Source organism: Spermophilus citellus (genome assembly GCF_964194105.1).
Source record: "Spermophilus citellus genome assembly, chromosome: 5".
NCBI classification, from domain to species: Eukaryota; Metazoa; Chordata; class Mammalia; order Rodentia; family Sciuridae; genus Spermophilus; species Spermophilus citellus.
This window is the reverse complement of record NC_138186.1, coordinates 52,659,408-52,681,639: the sequence shown is the minus strand read 5'-3', so window position 1 is coordinate 52,681,639 and position 22,232 is coordinate 52,659,408. Positions and strand designations below refer to the sequence as shown.

General features: G+C 51.3%; 1 protein-coding gene and 1 pseudogene across 4 annotated transcripts; one reads left to right on the top strand and one right to left on the bottom strand.

Moving 5' to 3' along the window:
• Nucleotides 1-958: 958 nt before the first annotated feature.
• Nucleotides 959-1,911, bottom strand: LOC308649403 (Golgi apparatus membrane protein TVP23 homolog B-like; annotated as a pseudogene). The gene is made up of 2 exons: nt 1,883-1,911; nt 959-1,552 (listed from the first exon to the last, which is right to left on the bottom strand). The product of its transcript is annotated as a Golgi apparatus membrane protein TVP23 homolog B-like (transcript).
• Nucleotides 1,912-2,940: 1,029 nt separating this feature from the next.
• On the top strand, nt 2,941-21,972 carry ETV7 (ETS variant transcription factor 7). 3 transcript variants are annotated; one of them, XM_081294633.1, is made up of 8 exons: nt 2,941-3,263; nt 5,176-5,311; nt 11,827-11,991; nt 14,898-15,020; nt 17,374-17,448; nt 18,681-18,823; nt 21,323-21,423; nt 21,509-21,972. In XM_081294633.1, the coding sequence occupies exons 1-8, from the start codon at nt 3,258-3,260 to the stop codon at nt 21,624-21,626; spliced, it is 867 nt and encodes a 288-aa protein (XP_081150759.1). In that variant the 5' UTR covers nt 2,941-3,257; the 3' UTR covers nt 21,627-21,972. The 3 variants fall into 3 exon arrangements, with proteins under 3 accessions (XP_081150759.1, XP_081150760.1, XP_081150761.1); XM_081294634.1 differs by lacking the exon at nt 14,898-15,020; XM_081294635.1 differs by lacking the exons at nt 14,898-15,020; nt 17,374-17,448.
• The last annotated feature ends 260 nt before the right edge of the window (nt 21,973-22,232 follow it).

Sequence of the window (22,232 nt, the reverse complement as noted above, 5' to 3'; positions counted from 1 at the left end):
TTAGAAACTAGTCAGTATGACTGGCCTGAATTTGGTTTTTACTTGTGCATGTCTAAAGTAAGCAATTTCAACATACAGTATATATGAAAAATTAACAGTTTTCCTAAGTTTTCTAACTCATATACAAACTCTTACAATGGAATTCACTCTTACAATGGAATCAAAACCTATTCACTCTTAGAATGGAATCAAAACCTAGTTCTGAACATAACCTACAGAAATAGCATGTAAACACATAGAACTTTGAGATAGATTAAGAACATCCTCCCAGGTTCTATGGGTCAAAATGCAAAGATCTCTGAAACATATATAAATGAATATATTAATTCGGAATATAATGAGACATTATTATATGCATATATACACACTGTAATATGAACACCATAAAATAAATTCTGACAATGTTCCTATGACCCAAATTTCCTAACCCTGTTAGAGAAAGTAAATAAAAAACTTAGTAGGAAAACTTTTCTTTTTCTTTCTTGCTGGGGATTGAACCCAGGGGCACTTTATCACTGAGCTACATCCCCCGACATTTTTATTTTTATTTTTATTTTTATTTTGAAACAGGGCACTTTGCTGAGTCTGGCCTCAAACTTGTGATTCTTCTGTCTCACTTTCCCAGGTCACGGGATTACAGGCACGCGCCACCTTGTACAGCTTTTTTCTTTTATCGAACAAAGTTTTTTAAAAAATATATTTTTTAGTTGTAGATGGACACAATATTTTTATTTATTTATTTTCATGTGGTGCTGAGGATCGAACCCAGTGCCTCACATGTGAGGCAGGCACTCTACCACTGAGCTATAGCCCCAGCCCCTTGAACAAAGTTTTTAAGTGAAAAAAAATAAATCCGATATTCCTCTTTGCAATGGACTGATTCCACACAGTTCTAAAGTAAGTAAGAATCTCTTTGGTTGTTCCCCAATGTCACAGAATGCATAAGCTTGCTCTCTATTTAAGAAATCTGATCATCTCCAATGACACTTTTCAAGTACAACGTAGCTATGCTGGTTAAGTTCTTCCTGCTGCCCATTTTGTAACCATACAGGTTGGCACTTTGTAGCACCACACCCACCATAACCACAGCCAACCACTTCACACTGAAGAGAGCACTAAGGGCAAATATCAACCACAGCACGGGACCGACAATCAGTTCCAAACAAGAGACTCTTGATTCAGCCTCTGAGAGAGTTTGATTCTCCAGAGGAGTTGCCTTCCTGGACTCACACACTCAATGACTCTTTCCATCCTCATCCATGTGATTCCACCACAGGAGGCCAACCATGTCTAGCTGTGACATTCTTCACTGCCCCAAATTCACATAGCAGCAACAAGATAATTCTCATCAGACAGGCAATGAAGCCGCTGCTGAGCAATTCACAGAGAACATAGGCTATAATGGCACCAATAGAACAAATGGAAATGGATAGAACAAATGGAAAAATGATGCCAGTGGATGCCTGATTTTGGATTTTTTTGGTCTATTGTCTCTTTTTCTGGGTCAAACAATGAAACATCTTCAGTGTCATTGTTGCTGTCCCTGTGCCAGCTGCAGTCCCAGGGGGCCTATGTCAGTGCAGCAGCTGCCAGGTCTGGTCTCCTGAGTCCCAGTTCTTAATTGCCCAGCTCTGCTGTCTCTTGAAGGGCTTGCTCTGTCCTCAGAGAGCTTCATCAGATGCTGGACAGTATTCTGTTAGACGGATGTACCATAGCTATTCTATTGACCCCTATGGACACTGGAGCTATTTCTAATCATCTACAACTATAATCCCTGATGAGAAAAGTAACTATGTGTGTCTTGGATACATGCAGATGCAGTTGTTGCTGGCATTGCTGAGCCAAGGGCAAATGCATTTATAACTGCAGGATCCTGCCACACTGCCCACCACCAGGGTTGCACCACTGCATGCCCTATGGAAATACCTTCCCTTCACCCTCTTCAGCAAATTATATTATTCAATTTTTGAATTTTTATTATATTAAGGGATATTTCCAGTGCTGAATGCAGGGCCTCCCATATGCTAGGCAAGCACTCTACCACTGAGCTACCTCCCCAACTCTAATTTGCCCATCTTTTTTTTTTTTTAAACCAGTACTGGGGATTGAACCCAGGGGTGCTCTACCATTGAGCTACATCCTCAGTCCCTCCTCCCCCTTTTTTGGAAACAGGGTCTAGGTAAATTGCTGAGGCTGGCCTCAAACTTGAGATATTCCTGCCTGGAATCGATGGGATTTTCGGTGCAGGGGAGCCATGCCCCCGGCTCAAACTGCACTTCTTTAACAATGAGCCTGAGCATCTTTTTCTATATGCAGGGGCCATCTGGCCTTTGGTTTTACTTGGGCTGTCTGTTCTTGTCCTTGGCTTGTTTCTCCAATGGGTCGTTGGCCTTGAGTTTATGATATATCAATGTTCCGCCTTCTTTATAACAGCATTTGCGCTCTCAGATTTTCTACAAGGGTTATTAAGGCTTTTCCCTCCGTTTCTTTGGCTCAGTCTCCCTGAGCTTCCCCATCCAGGCAGGGGGAGCCGAGGCAAGAGGACGCGCTGATGGCTGGGCAGGCGACACACCTGCAGCAGCCAGAGTCAGGGAAAAGGTGTCATGGGGCCATCTGAGTATAGGGCCTTGGTGCTTCTGCGGTCGCGAGCTTTTGGCTTCCTCGGGGCCAAAAGGCAGGCCCAGACCAGGTGGGGGCGGGAAGGTCACTCCACCCGTAAAGAGAGGGGCAGCTGTTCCAGGAAGACCCGATGGGTGGCCCCTTCCCATGCATCTGAGAAGACGCACTAGTAGTGCGTCGAGGTCTCGGGACCCGGTGTCCCCGGTTCTTCACATCCCGCAGAACCCCACGGCTGACCCCCAGGGAATCAGGGCCAGAGCGCAGGAGGGCCTGTCCGCTCCTGCGACAGGAGGTGCCACCAGGAGCGACGTCTCCGGCAGCTGGCGCCCCCGGCTCGGCCTGCGGGGGCCCCCAGCCCTCCCCCAGCCCTGGGCGGCGGGAGTGGAGCCGGATCCCGCTCTTTCGTTTTCGTTTCCCGGAAGGATAGCGCCTACCCCAGCGCCTCGCGCGCCTGCTCGCCGGGGCCCAGGGTTCACGCCCCAGCGCTTCTCGCCAGATTTCGCTCCAGGCGACCTTTCAGTTCTCAGCGCCGAGCGAGGGGCCTCGGGGAGAGGGGCAAGGAGCACGGCCCCGTGCCCAGCAGCGCCAGCCGGGAGCGCTCGCGACAGAAAGCCGGTGGCCCCTCACCTCCACCTGGGATGCAGGTAAGAGCCCGGCAGAGGAGCCCGCCGCGCACGCGGATCCACCTGCCCGCTCTCATCTCGATTCCCATTTTATTAGACCTTTAACTGCCTGGAGTCTCACTTTCCGACAGATTCCTAATCCTCACAGCCAACCCTGTCCCTCTGCTCCACCCCTAGACGCTCCTCACGACGGTCCCGCCTCTCTCTCTCTCTCTTTCCCCCGAAATCCCGGTGCGAAGGCATCCCACACAGCATCCCAAGGCCCCAGATCCTTTCTGAAGTCTCCTTCCCTCCTCATTTCTGCTACACTAACCCGATGGAGGTCCCTGGAAATTCCTCCACAAGTCAGGTCCTCCCAGCTGTCAAACATAATCCCACTGGGACCCCTTTCCTCAGCAGTCCCTCTCCATTTTCTTCCCTTAGAGCTGGGCCCCATCCTACCCCAGGGCCTTTCTCCACTTCCCTCTCTCCAAGAGCCACGCCCACTTATCAGCCCTCTCCCAGGCCTTCATGCAGAAACCCGGGGGTCTCCATCCTGTAGGCTCCCTGACTGGCATCTCCCAGACAGTTACTGCTTCAGGATTGCCTACTCCTCTTGCTTGCAGGCGGGTGGAGGAGTACACAAGTCCTTGTCTTGAGCGCCTTCTCTAGCAAGGGAGCTCACAGCCCCTCAGTTTCTTTTCTTTTAGTATCAGGGATTGGACCCAGGGTCACATAACCACTAAGCCATATCCCAGCCCACCTCCCCCTTTAAAATTTTTTTTATTGTAGTTGTAGATGGACAGAATGCCTTAATTTTATTTATTTTTATTTTTATATGATGCTGAGGATCAAACCCAGTGCCTTACAGACATTAGGCAAGCCCTCTGCCGCCTAGCTACAGCCCCAGCTCCCACCAGCCCCCTTTTATGTTTTATTTTGAGAAGTCCTCTGGGCTTCGCTAAGTTGTTGAGGTTGGTCTCAAATTTTTGATCCTTCTGCCTCAGCCTCCTCAGTCACTGGGATTATAGGCTATGGCACCTGAGTCTGCTCCCTCTCAGTTTCTGAGGCTTGGATATCTAGGAAACAGCACCAACTGGGACAGGTGGTGCCCTTCTCCTCCAGAAACGAAATGGGAACTATTCAAAAGATGTCAAATCCCCTTTTGCATCAGCCAAGGCTTCTGGAGTTTGCTCTGCTGGCTCCAGATCCCAACTCCTTAGGCGCAGATTACCTTCCTCAGACCAATGAGTGTAAAACTCTAGAAGATCCTAGAGTGAAATGGACTCTCAGGACCTAGTTTCACTTTTCCTTTTCTGACTGAGGCAGTTGTGGCTGGGCTGCAGCCCCAGGGATCCTTCTGCAAATACCACATCTGGCCACTTGTTTCTTCTCTCATCCTTCTGGATGAACCAACCCACCGCCAGAGCTATCCTGGCTGTAAAACTGATAGGATAAAGACTTCCCTTAGGGCTGTGGCTGTGGCTCAGTGGTAGAGAGCTTGCCTAGCATATGTGAGGCCCTGGGTTCCATCTTCAGCACCAATTAAAAAATATTTTTTTTAAAAAAAGACTTCCCTTTGTGAGACCTTGAGTCAGAAACTTATTGTTTTTTTTTTTTTTTTTTCCTTTTTGAAATGTTTATTTACTTCTGAGTTAAGGTCTTTTCATCCTGGTCCCTTGGTCTCCATGTTGTGATCTCACTAAGAATCCAGAGAGTATTTCTAGGCCTTCAGGTTTCAGTTACAAGTAAAATTGTGCTAGGGAATCTTTTTCAGGGAGTTGAAAACTTGACTTGGAAGGATGAAATTTATCCAGTGTCTGCTGTGAACAAGATGTTGATGGTACCTTTAAGGTGGACACAGAGATAAACACTCTTTCTCTCAAAAATAATTCTCAATACGTTCCAGTACGGCTAAGCCTCCTTTGATGGCTCTGGTTTTCTCCTGCTCTAGGAGGGAACACTGGCCTATTCTCCTGTAGGTCCTGCAGTGGCCACACCCCCCTTAGGCACCCAGGTCCAAGCCAGATGTGAAGCTCAAGTGCAACTGCTGGGTGAGACTGGGATCTGCAAGCTTCCAGGAAGACTCCGTGAGTAGAGGGGAGGAGAAAAGCTCATTTTTTGTTAAAGTCTTAAGTGTCACTGCTTATTCAAGGAGTTTCCTTTCCTCCGTTCCCAGTTCTCTGGCTGGGTTTTAACTCTTCCTCGGTGAGGAAGTCAGAGAAGGTGTACAGCTGGCATTGAGGGGCAGGCATCCTCAGTGGTGAGATGAGGGTTGGCGCTTAATGAGCCTTTGGGTCCTTTCCAGGTTAGAGACAGGATTGGAGACATTGGCAGTGAGGGAGTGGGTGGGGCTAAACAGTGAACAGTGGCATGCACATAAAACCTTCTTTTAAGCTACAACGTATCATTTTTATTATTACAAAAGTAGCATGTGCTTATTGTCAAAAATTAGGCACTGCCAGAGAAGGGTAAGAAAATACTAGAGAACAGTCAAATGCACCTACAGTAACCATGGGAAACATTAGTAGTCTCCTTTCATTTCCTTTTCCTAAGTAATGTTCTTACCCCAGGATACGCATAGCGTTGGAGCAGGCTGGAAATTAATGTATTTAAGTCTGTATTTCAAATGAGAGGCAAAAAATCTAAGTGACATGTTCAAGATCACAGGGCTCTTTTCTAAAATTTTTAGTTATAGATGAACACGATGCCTTTACTTTATTTATTTATTTTTATGTGGTGCTGAGAAACGAACCCAGTGCCTCACATGTGCTAGGCGAGCGATCTGCCACTGAGCCCCAATCCCAGCCCTCACACAGGCCAAATTTTGGTCCTGCTGGTCATCTTCTAGGAGACTTTTGCTTGGTTTTTAGTTTTTATTTTATTTTATTTTAGCTTAGTTTATTTGCGGAACTGGAGACTGAACTCAGGGACACATTACCACTAAACTATATTTCCAGTTCTTTAATTTTTTTATTTTTATTTTGAGACTGGGTCTTGTGGCTCAGGCTGGCCTCAAACTTGTGATCCTCCTGCCTCAGGCTCCTGAGGAGCCTGGGACATTAGGTGCAGGCTTCCATACCCAGATTAAGATTTTTTAAAATGTACTTCCTAAACCATGGCAATCCTAGGCTCCGCAGCTGGCCGAACCCAGCCAGGGTCTTTGATCGGGATGGGAGTCCAAGGCAGCCATGTTGGACTCAGGTTGTGAAGGACCCAGACCACTTTGCTCCCTGCTCCCTGGAACACTGCCTGACAGGTTTCCTGGTTGCCACCTACGTTTTGAGCTATGACAGGACTAAGCTGTGGCTTAGCAGAGGGTGAGGTGACTTCACACCTCTGTGGTCCACTTCCTGACCTTTAATTGGGAAGATAACCCTTAGGTTAGAGGGAAGGTGGGACTGACAGGTACACTCTCCCTGAGCAGGTGCTGGAGGGAGTCTAGCAGGGAGGTGCTGCAGAGCAGGGTGGCAGGCCGGGGAGCTCCACAGGACCCTCTGTCTCACTCGCCAAGTCCTAGAAGGTCAACCCTGGGAAAGAGCTTTGATGTGGCCCCTGGAAACTCCCTTAACTTCCCAAACAAGGAAACCCAGGCCCAGGAGGCTGTGTCAAGGTCACTTTCTACCTTCAGGGCCCTGCCCTGCTGGGTGAGGGGAACAGAAGGAGAAGTGAGAATTCAGAGTTTAGTCACCGCCTGGATCAGTACAAATATACCACCTTCTAGTTTTTTGATGTTCACAGGCTCATTGGGGATGTAGGGAAGGGCGAGGCTGGGGGTGAGGGAGCCTGAAAGCTGGGGCAGAGCCAGAGCTGGGGCAGGGGTGGGGAGGAGTAGCTCAAGACTGCCAGGCCCCCCAACCCTGTGATTAATGACCCTTTGCATGCTTTGAGAAAAGACTTCTGGAGTTCTTGTTTTCTCCAAAAGTGGGTTAAAAAAAAAAGGAACAATTTGATCTGATTTTAAGACACACCTACATGTCTATTAATTAAAGACATAAGGATGGAAGTTTTAACACGACCTCTAAAAAACACTTCCTAAAAGTGAAGTTCAAACTCCAGACCTTCAAAAAACAAACCAAACAAAAACTTTAAAAAATCAAAAACTCAAGATCCACAACTCTCCCTGGAACACGGGAAAGGGGAGGATCGTAAGTTCCATAAGACCACATTTTATAAGCTCAGAAACTCACTATTTGTTTGTTGAATGAATGAATGAGTGACAAAGAGTCTTCATCAAGGGCACCAAAACCAACCAAGGCATAACCCCTTTGGAGGGGCCCTCTGAGATGATCCCCAGGTCTCCTGCATACTTCTAGTGACAGGCACACCCACCCCTCTTGGAGCAGCCTGTGCTCTGGTTGTACCACTCAGGGTGATGTCACTGTGGCCTGTTGTCCCCTAGATCAGGGCTCCTGAGGCACTCGTCCTGCTATCTAGGTCAGGCCTCCTCAGGAGCCCACCCCGAAATAGTGGCTAGAACCGGGGGAGAGAGAGAAGAGAAGGAAATTCAAAAAGTTTCCTCAGGCCATTTAAGACTGTGGACAGCGTGTGCTCGATCCCAGTGGGCATCTCTGGGGACAGGGAGGGACATACCCTGAGTTTTCCCACCTGGGGAGTAAGGCAGCTGGGGCTTTACCCTCTCACTGCCCATCCATGATGGAGCGAGGGCTGTCTCCAGGGGTCCTGACTCCAGCATGTCCACCTCACCCTGTGCACCAGCCGAGGGGGCTCCTGCAGTCACAAAAAGCTCCTGGGGGAGTAGGGTGGCCACCTTGAGAGTGGAGCCTTGAAGCCAAGTGCTGTGGGCAGCGTCCACTCCCCCGTCACCACAGAGTCCATGATTCCTACCATGGAGACTTTTGAGGATATTCAGACCCTCCCACCCCCCAGTTCTGGACCTTGGTAACTAAGGGACACTAAATGACTCATTTTCCTGCCAACAACATTCTAAATAAGCAAACTGCTGACATCAGTTGAAGGTGGGCTTTGCAGGTGCCTGGGTGATAGCAACCTCCTGCACCCCACGTTTCTAGAAACCCATTGCCCTCTCAGGGCATCTCTCTGACATTTTTTTTTTTCCCCAGTCGCCCACTCCATTCCATTTTCCACCTCTAGATTCCAGGGCTGATGTGACGCAGCAGGAAGGTGAATAAACTAAATAGATCTTGCTTCGGCTTGTGTTCGGCTTGTGAGGTGGCGTGTGATGAAGAGCATCTACTTTCCAATGTGTTGCTTTTCTGTGTTGACTTGCCTGCCAGATAAAGATGTGCAGGAGAGCTGTGGCAGTTTCACTCCAAGGACAACTGCGCTGTCTAGACAGGGGCAAAGGACAGGAGGTGGGCCCGGATGCAAGAGTGGGGCCCAGGGAGCTCTGGCAGGGTGCGGCCCAATTTCCCCGGGGTAGAAGTGGCAATGAAAGAGGGGGGAGGCTCAGTGAGGGCCACAGAGTCAGCTGTGACACAGGTGGTCGCCCTGGGGGTCTTCGTGCCTGCTCCTGCTCCTGAGCCTCTTCCCCATAGCTGGCTCCCTAAAGAAGCGCTGTGAATTTCCTACTTTGGGTGTCAAGGAATGGGGACAGCTTTGCATTTTGGAATTGACTTTTAAAACTCCTCGTTGTGAATAAGCCATGGGAAGAGATCTCCAGGGCCCCCTCCTCTATCTCACAGGGGCAGGGGTGGCACCTCTCCATCTCCTTCTCTGGTTGTTCTCCTGGGGCATTTAGTTTAATAGGTACATTCTAACAAGCGTGGCTTCCTGGGTATTGTAGACCAGGGCTTCTCAGATTCAAATGTGCATGTGGATCTTCTGGGAACCTTGTTGAGATACAGATTCCGACTCAGTAGGTCTGGGGTGGAACTTGAGATTCTGCATCTAACAAGCTCCTGATGCTGCTGATGCTGCTGGTTTGAGGACCCCATTTATTTATTTTCAAAATGCTGGTCAGGGGTTACTGAGGAAGTTCAATCAATTCAGTGGGACAAGATAAATACTTTTGTTTGGCGGGGTGCTGGGCATGGAAACCAGGTCCTCAGGCAGGCTGAGCGTGCGCTCTACCACAGAGCGACAACCCCAGCCCAGAAGGGAGAGTTTTGACAGTGACGTCACCCCCTGATGATGAGAAGGAAGATGGCTAGCAGTAGATGGGAAATTCTACAAACTAAGGACTGGAAAATGAAAAGCTTCTCCCTTCCCAAACTCAGTGCCCGGGATGGAGCCCATGCTTCACTGTGTAAACTGGAAAGATCAAGCAGGCAGCTTGGATGGTTGCCCCAGCTGGGACGACAGCCCAGATCTGTCCTGGGAGCACTGTCCAGATCTGTCCTGGGAGCTGGGAGCCAACCAAGCTGGAAATCCCCAGTGAGTGACCCACCAGGGGGAGAGTAAGGCGATATCTGACTGGAACTCGAGAGACAGACACAGTTAATAAGATAAAACTGAAAATACATTGGATTATTGCAGAGAGAGGGAGAGGCCATGGCTGTGGGCAGGTGAAACCTGGAGAGTCAACCTGGTTGGACTGGTAAGGAGAGTCCAGAGACGCTCATCCAGAAACTAGGTCAGGGAGACTTCTTGGAGGGAGTGGACTCCTTATGCCACATTGGTAGCCCAGCCGAGCCCTGTGTGCTGGCTGCTGTGCCAGGTATTTCACAAATATCACCTCATCTGACAGCTGTACCAACCCTTGTCTCAGAACAAGCCTGTCCTGCTTTGCCAGGCACGGCTCTTTAAATTGGTGACCTCACAGCCTCCCTGGCACAGTCCTGTGTGGCTGGTGTGGATTTTGTCATCATCCCGGGTTTACAGATGAGGAAACAGAGGCAGTCACTTAGGTCACAGCTGGCCTGACACCATCATCAGTACTTTTTATTGTGTGTTTTTACTTTTCATAATTTTTTTTTTCCGTCCAACTCTCAGTCAAGTGTATTTCAGGGTGCAGCTCCGTGAATTTTATGTGCATAGACAGCCGTGTAGCCACCCCTGAGATCAGGGTCTGGGACATTTCCAGTACCCCAGGTGGTTTCCTCGTGCCTCCAGTTCCCATTCAAAGGATGACAACTCTTCTGATTTCTCTCCCCAGATTAGTATTGCCTATTCTGTTTTGTTTGTTTCTTTGTTTTGGGACAGGGCCTGGCTGTGTTGCCCAGGCTGGTCTCAAACTCACGGGCTCAGATCCCAGAGTAGCTGGGACTACAGGCATGTACCACCCGCCTGGCTAACATGGCCTGTTCTTTGTGTGTGCAACACTGGGGAATTTTTATTTATTTATTTTTAGTTGTAGATGGACACCATACCTTTATTTATTTATTTATTTAATTTATTTTTGTGTTGTGCTGAGGGTCCAACCCAGTGCCCCATATGTGCCAGGCAAGCGCTCCACCACTGAGCCCCAGCCCCAGCCCCTGGCACTGGGGATTGAGTGAGGGCCTCATGCTGCTAGCAAACACTCCTCTACTGAGCTCTGTCCCCACCAATAGAAAATAAACGGAAACTTTCCAAATATCCCTCAGCTGGAGAAGAACCATCAGTTGGGATGTTTTCCTGCCAAGCTGCTAGGCAGCAAATCTTGTCTGCCTTTCTTCTTGAAGGACACTTGGCCATGTCTGGAGACATTTTTGTTGTTCTACCTGGGCCTCCATTGAGTGGGCAGAGAGCCATCGAGAGGGCAGAGGGGAGGGATACTACTAAAACCCTTTCAATGCACAGGAAAGCCACCACAGCAAAGAGATCGGGCCCACCATGCTAATAGGACTCGAGGTGAGAAATTAGACGCACTGAATTGCTGGATTCAGTGAATTACTGGTAAAACTTCTTTTTTCTTGTCTTGACCTGTGATGGGCACTAGTCCTTTATCTGTCTCTTTTAGTTTCATTTGGTGGTATGTTCCACCAAAACACAGAGGCTATCATTTTGATAGCCTCTGTGTTTCCTGTCATGGTTAAGGTCTTCCCTACTCCTTCAGTACATATAATTTTCTGTTTCTATTTTAAGATTTCTATTGTTCTATTTTTGGGGAACCCATCCCACTTGGAGTTGATTTTGTAAATGGTCGAGGTGGGGGACCATATATACACATACATGTGTGTGTTCCAGGTGCAGAATACACAGACAATGTGCCTCCGCACCCAGTCCAGTGCCATAGCAGGTCCCCATTAAACATTTGTTGAAGGAATGATTGGAAAACAGGCAGGGGGTGGGGTACCAATAATAAATAAGCAGATGCATTCGTAATACATATAGAGTTATAAAAGCTAGCACATAATTATGGCAAATGTAAAACTGACCAAGAAAGCAAGGTAGTGCGACAGAAAAGAAGGGACACAGTGAGAGGAGGTGATGAGGTTTGGGGAAGGGACCCACTTAGAGAGAGTGTTCAGGGTGGGCTTCTCAGAGGACTGGAAGCCCTGACTTCCTGGAGCAGGAGCAATGATGGATGGATGGATGGACGGATGAATGGATGGATGAACAGCTGGATGGATGGATGGACGGATAGATGGATGGATGGACAGATGGATGGATGGATGGACAGATGGATGATGGTTGGATAGATGGATGGGGCGGAGGTGCCGGCCTCTGCCCCGGCCCCAGCCTGTGCTTGCCGCCGCAGGCCTCCAGCCCGCGCTGTGGAGCAGGGAGGACGTGCTGCACTGGCTGCACTGGGCCGAGCAGGAGTACTCGCTCCCGCGCGCCCCCGAGCGCGGCTTCCAGCTGAACGGCCGCGCGCTCTGCATCCTCACCAAGGACGACTTCCGCCGCCGCGCTCCAGGTTCAGGTGAGGGAAGCTCCGGGCTCCACTCTTCAGCGAGTTGGATGGATGGATGGAAGGCACGGGAGGCCCCAAACCCCTGGGGATCCTGCAGGGGGCCTTCCTGGGAAGGTGCTCCCTCCCAGCCAAGAGCAAAACTGGAGAACGTTCCAGAATTCATTGATTCGCACTGATAAAAGCTCAAGCCTGGCCCCCTGCATGAGTTTTTATTTTAGCCAGAACCTGGGCCTGAGGTCAAAGGAACCATGTTTCAGGAGCAGAATCTGGTGGTGGCCGGCGGCAGAGCCTCTGGAGTCAGTCTGACCCTCCCTTGGCCTTCTCGCTGGAGGCTCTTCATGTTGGTGCTGATCTGGTGTCTTCTAAGACGACACTCTTGTTTTCTCTGCAGCCTGTCTTTGGCAAGCAAGACCAAAGCCTGTGTGGCAGAAGGGGTTTTCTCATCTATTCTAATTTACTTCTTTTCTTCTAACACACCCCACCGCACTGCCACCTCTCAGATTCTGTCGCACTTTTTCCCCTCATGAGCCTTCTTGAGTGGCTGTGCCTGGATTTAAATTAAACAAACAAGCAAACAACAACACCCCCCCACACACAAAAACCCATTTAAAAAAAAATTGACACACAGTATTAGTGCTAATTTATAGGCTGCAGTGTGACATTCCAGCAATGTATACAATGTGCTGTCACAGTAATGGGCCTATCCAGCACTTCAAACAGTTATCCTTTCTTTGTGTTGGGAAAATTCAGGAGTCCCCTCTTCTGGCAATTATGAAATATGCAGTTAATTATTCTCAATGATTCCCTGGATATTTATTTATTTATTTATTTATTTATTTTTCAGTACTGAGTATTGGGCCTGGGGTGTTTTAACTGAGCTACATCCCCAGCCTTTTTTATTTATTTACTTATTATTTGAGACAGGGTCTCCCTAAGTTGCTGAGGCTGGCCTTAAACTTGCAATCCTCTTGCCTCAGCCTCTCGAGCACAGGTGTGCTCCACTGCTCCCAGCTAGAAATTCCCTGGTCTTAATGGGGTTGGTGGGTGGTGGCAGGAGATCCAGGCTCTGGCTTCTCCCACAGCGGAGACTGTCTGGGCAGAGGCAGGGCTGGGATGAGGCCAGCACAGGCCTGCTCCCTATCATGCCTGTGATTCTCTCTCACTTCCTGCAAGCAACTCTGGTCCTCAGGAGCCCACTGTGTACCTCTTACCCCATGGCTGTCAGGTGGTTCTCCACCCAGGGATCCCCCCACTTTCCTCCTCCCCTTTTCCTGCCTACCATCAGCAACTTAGCCCAAAGGTGGGAGTCAAGAGGCATTTCTGGGACTATGGACAGGGCCCACCTGCCTTTAGGAAGAGGTTAGGACTATTCAGTCCCTCAGAAGACAGGCCAGCCTTTTAGGGGGAGGAGATACCAGGGGCGTTCTACCACTGAGCCACATCCCTAGCCCTATTTTGTATCTTATTTAGAGACAGAGTCTCACTGAGTTGCGAGTTGCTTAGGGCCTGGCTGTTGCTGAGGCTGGCTTTGAACTTGCAATATCCTTCTGCCTTGGTCTCTGGAGCTACTGGGATTACAGATGTGTGCCGGTGTACCTGGCAGGGGCAGCCGTTTAATGAAATTTGGGGAATCCCATTATTGCAGAGGAGACCAGCTAGGGGGCTGATGAAATCCCTACCCTTGGTTATTTTGTTCTTGCTTGAGAGGATTCAGACAGAAGGAGGGTCCAGGGAAGTTTCCAGAGTCCTGCCCAAGTTCACCTCTTGACTTTTGACTGACAGCAGGATTGTGTCAAATGTCCAAGTGCCCACTGTGCCTGGTGAAGTTCCAGGAGAACTCGAGGTCACTTTGTCCTGTGCTGACTGGTTCTAATTGGAACCTGTTCTTATAGATATTATGGTTGGGGAAATTCTTCTTAGCTCCCTGAGTTCTGAGACCAGGTCTGTGTAGGGGTCACAAAATCCCCATTCCCCCATCTCCCACTGCTCCAGGGAGGGGCTTGTGTTTTTCTTCTTTTTATTTTATTTTTTAAATATTTTTTTAGTTACCAATAGATCTTTATATGCGGTGCTGAGAACCCAGAGCCTCACACATGCTAGGCAAGTGCTCTACCAGTGAGCCACAACCCCAGCCCTTCTTTTTATTTTTAAAAATATTTTTATTCATAGATAGACACAATGCCTTTATTTATTTATTCATGTTTATGTAGTGCAGAGGATTGAACCCAGTGCCTCACACATGCCAGGCAACTGCTCTTCCACTGAGCCACAACCCCAGCCCTTGTGTTCTGATTAGCTGAGGCAGGAGGATTGCAAGTTCAAGGCCAGCCTCAGAAACAGTGAGACCCTGTCTCCAAACAACAACAATAACAAAAAGGCAGGGATGTGACTAAGTGGTAAAGTACCCCTGGTACCACAAAAAAAAAGGAAGAAAAAAGCAAGCAAGTATGTGGGGTTCCATCAGCGCTGTGGGCCCAGTGTGTAGAATTGCTCCCTTGAACTCATGTTCCCACCTGTTATCTATCATCCTGAGCCTTAGAAGAACTGCCTTTGCCTCCAGGGATGTGAGATACGGTTGTGCAGTTTGTGCACTGAACTCAGGCCCCGTGGGGGTGCTCAGCCTGACCTTGGGCGGGCGGGGGGGGGGGGGGGATACCTTGGTGACCTTGGTGCCCAGCACCTTCCTCTACCAGGAAGGGATGTCTTTTTGACTGTAACCGCCAGGGGGCGACATTGGCCATGCCCCTTGTCAACCCCAACAGCCGGACCCCCCCCCCCCCCCCCCCGCACCTCCTTTAGCAGGATGCTGGTGACGGGACACCCTGGGCTTCGCCCCGAGAGGCAGGTGACCACAGGGGACAAAGACTGGGCTCCCCACTGGCCTGGCCAGCAGCCTGCCTCCCGCCCACCCCCAGGTGACGTCCTGTATGAGCTGCTCCAGTTCATCAAGACCCAGCGGCGAGCCCTGGTGTGCAGGCCCTTCCTCCCAGGGACCTGCCGGCAGAGGATGCGCCCCGGGCTGCCCCAGGCCCTGGAAGGTGAGGAGGCCCTTCCTGAAGCTCCGAGCCCGCTCAGGTCAGCCTCGTGGCGGGACCGGCCATCCTCAGGGCAAAGCCAGGGAGGGGTGGCAGGGGCTGGCCGCTCCCTCCCCCCAGCCTGGCTCCTGCAGTCCTTTGAGTCAGGCCGGGGGTCCCCCTCCTGCCTCTGTCTCCATGGAAACCCTCCTGCCAGGCGCCAGAGCACGGGACGGGACGCCCACACCCTCTCAGTCCTGTTTACTGTGGCCTCTGCGGCCTTTGACCTAGAGGTCATCTCCCTGTGACCCTCTTCCTTTGACTTCCAGGATGTCCCACTTGCCTGATTTCCTATAGCCCCAGTGGTCACTCCTCAAAAATCTCCTTCTCTGGGTCCTCCTCTTCTTCCCTACTTCTAAATGTCAGGCACCCGGGGTCAGGGGGCTCTTCTCTGTCTACATTCAGGCATCAGGTGATTGGATCCTGGAAATTCACATTAGGTACTGCTGGTGATTCCCAGGCATGCCCTGATCTGTCCCCCACGCTTCCTGTCCCCCCTCCAGTGTGTCTAGTGGGCATCTCAACCCCAGCAGCCCTAAACCAGGTGCCCCATGTCCCCACACTGCTCCTTTCCAGCAAACCCCGGCTCCTCCTGCCAAGCTTAGTTCAAACACTGGACAGCACGTTAATTGGGTTTTCATCTCTATGACCAAAACACCTGACCAGAACAGTCGAGGAGGAAAAGCTTATTTTGAGATCATGGTTTCAGAGGTTTCTGTCCATGGTTGGCTGGTTTCATGGCTCTGGGCCCAAGCCCCACGGCAGAGGGGGCTGAGGAGAAAACTGTCAGGTCACGGTGGCCAGGAAGCAGAGAGGAAGGAGGGAAGGGGCACAGGGAGGGTGAACCCTTCTGGGGCCCATGTGACCCACCTGCTCCAGGACTGCGCCCCCCCCTCCCCCGCCGCCATACTGTAGTCCTTTCAGATTATTAAACCATCAAATGAGTGATCTGCTGTCAGGTGACAGCTCTCCTAATCCAACTGCTTCACCTCTGAATATTTCTGCATTAACACAGGAGCTTTGGGGGGACCCTCATTTTCAAACCCTAACAGACATCACTTTGGATTCCTGCTTCTCCTCCGTCTTCATCCTGCCAACGAATCTTGTTGGCTGCACCTTCGAATCTCTGCTGAATCCATGCACTTCCTGCACCCCACTGTTGGTCCCCGTGCTGCCCCACCACCTCTGGAGAACCTCCTCGCTGGTCTCCTCACTTCCGCTCTTGACCTCCAAAGATCTGCTCCCCACAGAGCTGCCAGAGACCACTAAGTCAGGCTGTGTCTTGCCTCTGCTCAGAATCTTCCAGTGGCTCCCTTCTCACTTGGAGTCAAAGCCACAGTCCTTACAGCGGCCTCTGCCCCCTCTTCAGGCCTCTCCCCCTTGCTCCTGCTGCTGTGGCCACAAGGGCTCCTTGTGTGCTGAACAAGCCAGAGCTATGCTCATGTCCCAGGGCCTTTGCTCCTGCTGTCCCCTCTGCCTGGATTCTCTTCTCAGTGCTGACATTGCTCCCTCCTTTACCTCCTGCAGGGCTCCGTCAAATGTCACCCTGCAGCAGAGCCTCACCAACGTCTCTAAAATCCCACTTGTGCCTCTTCCAGATTCCTCATCTGTCTGCAAGCTTTATTTTCTCTCCCCGTCTTGCGCACTGCTTTTATCTTCTTTTTCATTTTAATCATCTATCCTCACAAAAATAAGCCCCATAATGAGTCCCAGTAGCAGGTAGTACTGCTTTACCTGTCTCCAGGGCCGGGACCATGTCGGCAGTCAGAGTCAGACAGCAGTGTCAGATCAGCAGAGAGGTTTCTGGATTCAGGGATGTGTCCCTGAGATTCTGAGTACGATGCCTGGCTCATAGACAGTTCTTAGTATTTCCTGGGCAAATGAGGAGGACGCTGGATGCTGGCACCTGGGTTCTAGGCCTGGCGCCTTCACAGCTTGACTTTGCACCAAAGAGGAAACAGGACGAGTGACTTGTAGGGAGCAGAGGCTGAGTGACAGGCTGGCTTGGGCTGTCTGGCCCAGGCCACTGCACTTTATGGCCTCCCCACTCTCTCACCAGGAGGTGGACAGGGAAGAGCTTTAGCCACAGGAGTCCCAGGCTCCTGGGCAGGGAGACCCTGGGCAGGGAGACCCTGGGCACACAGGATCAGTGTGCTCCTCTGTTTGCAGAGGGGATTGGGCCCTTTTCAGGAAGCCCTCCTACCCACCGCCAAGTGCCTTCTGTCACAGCCACCAGCCCTGGGGCTTGCCAGCTCCTTCAGCCACCTGGGTTCTCCCAGTCCAGCCAGGCGGCCCCTCAGATTATCTCATTGTGCAGAGCCCGGCTGCAGGACCAGGGGGGTCTGCTCCTTCCCCAGGATGCCACGGGCCCCCATTGACGGCAGGATCGCAGGTGAGTAGGGGGCTGTGTTCCCTGGGCAGGAGTGAGGTGTGCTGAGGCTGGGTCCCAGAGGGGTCACGGGTGACAGGGACCAGGGTTGTTTTGACCCAGGGCTGAGGGGATCTGGGCTGGGGGTGGGAAGTGGGATGATGTCCTGTGTGTTGGCCACAGTTGGGCCATAGCAGATGGATTACTTAGGATTGCCAAGCCCAGTCTGTCCCCAGGGCAGGGACAATTTGGGCAGTCAGAGTCGGATACTCAGGTTGGCTAGAGTACCTGCCCCGTCCCCTCTCGCCCCTCCCCCACCACTTCATAACTCTTAAAACTCTATTGAGCACTTACTATGTGCCAAGCTTGGTTTCAAGGCCTTCATTTAGTTGTACAACACAACAGCTCTTTGACGTGGGCACTATTTTAGCCTGGTTTCATAGATAAGGAAACCAAGGCACAGAGAGGTTAAGGACTTCCCTGGGATTACACAGCACTTATGGCGGAGCTGGGATGTGAACCCAGATTGTCTGGCTGCAGAGCCTGCCCTTTAACCTGGTGAATCACTTCACGGTCGCCTTCGTTGTTAAGGGATTGATTGGCAGGCGGACAACCAGACACAGGGACAGAGAAGCCACCCATCTTTCCGGAAAATGTTCCTAGCCATGGTGGGGCCACCACCTTAATATAAGACACGAGACGGGAGGAAGCCTGGCTTCTGGGTCAGAGGTGACTGGAGGCCAATAAACGCCTGAGTCTTTTCAACTGCAGTGCCCACCTGGTCTGAGTGCTCCCCTCTCAGGTGCTGTTCCGAGGGCTTTGGGCACACTGACCACCCATCACCACCCTCAAAGGGAAGCTGCCTGGGGTGACTTTCCTGAAGGCACATGGCCCGGGACCCTGGGGCTCAGATCTGTGAGGGTGCCCTTGGGTGTTGATTTTCTGGGCACTTCCTGGGTCCAAGGTGCTGAGTGCCTGGGCAGGGTCTTGCCCATGGGCCCCGCCAACCCTCGCATAGGGGGGCGTGACCGTGGTGTCTGCAGAGCTGGGCTGGCCTCGTGCTCCGCCTGCCCCCTGAGCCCATCCCCTCTGGCGTCCCTTGGGTTATGAGCCACCTCCTAGAGCTCTGGGGTACAGAAGGAGCCCCCATTGCTCCTGTTGACACCCCTGTCTTCATCCTCCTGCTGGGGCTCCCTGGGCTGGCCTCCAGGTCCCCGGGGACACGGTCCTCACGGCTCCTCTGTGCTGACCTGCAGACTGCCACCTGCTGTGGGACTACGTGTACCAGCTGCTCCGGGACGCCAGGTACGAGCCCTACGTCAGGTGGGAGGACAAGGACGCCAAGGTCTTCCGAGTCGTGGATCCGAACGGGCTCGCCAGACTCTGGGGGAACCAAAAGGTGAAGCTGGACCAGCGGGCGGGCTGGTCTCCACATACCCAGGGGACAGAGCGAGGGGTCAGAGTGGACCCCGGGGCACCAGGGGATGGTCCTCAATGATGGGGCCTTCCCTTCCCTTGGGGTCCCAGAAGTGCACTGGTTAAAAGTCACCTCTTAGGGATGGAGGATGTCCCTGAGGTGTGACCTCTCCTTTGCTTAGTACTTAAGCCTCTTTGGGGGGGGCAGTGCTGGGGAGGGAGCCCAGGGCCTCACCACATTAGACCAGCCTCTACCCCTCGCAATGAGCCTTTCAGAGATCTTGGCGTGGACTACACGGTGCCTGCCGGTTAGCCCAGAAGAGGAAGCTGGGTATCTGAGGGAGGGTGGGAAGAAATCCAGGCCCCTCACTCCCCTGGCACGTCAGCTGTGGGGGCCAAAGGGCCTGGGGCGGCTGAGGCCCCTGCACATTCCTATTTGGCGGATCGCCCAGAGCTAAGTGGGTGTCCATGAGGAGATCACAGGTGGTTCACCCTAGTGCTCAGGATTCCACATTTATTTTTGAGTTGGTATTAATAAATGGGACGGCCATCTCTGTCTCAAGGTCACAGTCGTGACATAGGAATGATAGTGCTGCACGCCTGGAATCCCAGTGCAGAGGCTGAGGCAGGAGGATCACAAGTTCAAGGCCAGCCTCAGCAATTTAGTGAGGCCCTGTCTCAGAATAAAAAATGAAAAGAGGCGTGTGGCTCCGTGGGTGAGGGCTGCTGGGTTCATCCCGATACCCGGATTCCTTTAAGGAAAGAAAAGAGAGTCTTTTGAAGAGAACTGGCTACTTTCTGCACAGCCACGGTGGCCACTGCTGCTGCCACCCTGTTACGGCTGGTGCTCTGAGAGCTTGTGGACAAGAATTCACATGGTGACAAAGAGGGATAAGGAAATTGTTGGGACACTTCTAGGACTTGATGATTTTGTCAATATAGTGCTGGGAGATGTCACTGAATTTTGAAATCATATCAGAAGGAAGGATTACTAAATTTGATTTTTTTTTTTTGATACCAGGGATTGAACCCAGAGGTGCTTAACCACTGAGCCACATTCTCAGCCCTTTTTTATACTTTATTTACAGACAGGGTCTCACTGAGTTGCTTAGGGACTCACTAAGTTGCTGAGGCTGGCTTTGAAATTGCGATCCTCCTGCCTCAGCCTCCTGAGCCTCTGGGATTACACGCGTGTGTCACTGTGCCCTGCTCAGATCAGATTTTGCTAAATGGAAACAATATAGCGATGCTGGTTCCAGGAGGAGAAGGACCTGAGATATGAATGAATTCCCTTGACTTGTGGTAGATTCCATTTTGTTTAATAAAAGGCAACAAAGTAGATTTTCTTTTTAAATTTTAATGTTTAGATTTTCTAAAGCTAATTTTCCCATTAAAGGGAAATACTTTTGAAGATGAATTGTATGACCAGTTTTCTAAGTTAATCATGATTGTCCTGGGGAAGAAAAAGTAGTTTGTTTTTTGAAGACTGAAAAAATAAAGGTGTTTTTGGTTAACTTTAAAAAATAATGATGATCAGCAGTTTTTAGCATTTCCTAAACTGCAGTGAGTGGCGCCTGCCTGCCTTCTGCTGTTGGGAGGACTTTCCCTGTGTTAACTCACTCAATACCGCAGCCTCGTGAGGCAGGTGTTATGTGGAAACCGAGGCACAGAGAGGTTTAGCAAGTGCCAAGAGTTTAGCCCAATAAGGGGACAGTGTGGGGACTGTGCCTGGGCTGGCAGCTGCCCTGCACTATTCTGCTGCCTCTTGGCAGTGCTGGTGGCTGGAAGGATGTTAATGACTAAAGTTTGAGGGTGTTTAATCTGGTCCAACCCCATATCGCCCAGGCAGGGAAACTGGGGCCCAGAGTGCAGCAGCTCCACTTAATGAGCACATACTAATGCCAAGCGCCGTGCTGAGGATCTTCACGAATCAGCTAATTTAACCCTCACAACAAACCTCACAACAAATGAAACTTTCACTTCATTTCATTTTAAATGGACTCAGAGATACAGAAACGTGTCCAAAGTCACACAGCTGCCAAGTGGTAAAGTTGGGCTCACTGATGCCAAAAGCCAAGCTTCCCGCCCTGACCATGTACTGCCTGCCCTCCAGAGGGAAGTCGGGGACCTGGCCACAGTCATGCTACTCACTGGCGCCAAAGCCACCCCTGCAGTCCCACCACGCAGCCTCTCCCTGTTTCCCACAGAGCATGTGTGGTTATTTATTACTGCTGTGACATTTGCTTTGGAACAGTGACCTGGGGTTCGCTCCCACTGCGTAGTCTCCCCTCCTTCCTTCCCTGACCACCTCTGCCTGTCTCCTTCCAAACTCAACCAAGTGCCACTAAACCCTGCCGAGCCCTGGGCCCAGGGGCTTGGAAAACCATCCGGCCCAGTCTACTCCCTTCACCGTGCGGAGAGTGAAGTTCGGGAGGCCTGGGCTGTCCAACGGGGGCTGACCTGGGGCTGCTCTACCTTCCAGAACCGGGTGAACATGACCTATGAGAAGATGTCCCGTGCACTGCGCCACTATTACAAACTGAACATCATCAGGAAGGAGCCCGGGCAGAAGCTCCTGTTCAGGTGAGCAGCCTGGGGACCAGGGGACAAGGGGAAGCCCCCTGTGTTGGGGGCAGGTGCTGATTTGTGGTAGGGATCTGGATTCCAGGTTCCTGAAGACTCCAGAGGAGAAAGTCCGGCACAAGAGCAGCCACCTGGAGCAGCTGGAGAGCCAGGAGCAGGGCAGGATGGACTTCAAGGACAAGATGCTTGTGGTCCCTCTGTGAGCGGCCAGCAGGCTCCCCTGGAGGCAGCCCCCTGGCTCCTCGCAGGGCGGCGGGGATTCCCAGCCAGATGGTGTGATCCTGGAATCGTAGCTGCCATCTGGAACCCCAAAGCTGCCTGGGACCTGGGGTGGCTGAGAGCTGGGAGGCCTCACACCCAGGACACTGGGAGAGGCTGGTTGTCCTTTGTGTAATGCAAACAGACTGGACTGTCTTGCTGCCCTACCCTGGTACCTGCCCAGCCCAGGAGAGGTGGCCAGGCTCTGGCCCTGCCCAAGAGAGGACTGGAGGTCCCTCACGGAGGTTCAGTTTTCCTCATCTGCAAAAGGGGTGCACTTATAAAAACCCACCCTTGGGGATGACGTATGAAATAGAAAAAGGGTCAGTTCTTTGGCAGCTTTAGCAAATGACCGTGCTGGTAGCTGGTGCTTTTTAAGAGCTTCCTGGGTTCCAGGCCTCGTGCTGAGGGCCTCACATGTGTCTTACCTCATTTAATTCACATACTAAGCCCCTGAGGTTTCTAGGTGAGGAAACAAGGCTTGCTGACCTTAAGGGGGACACTTTTCTGCTGGGTTTCTGTTCTTGTGACTAAAAGGCTCAGGGGTCACT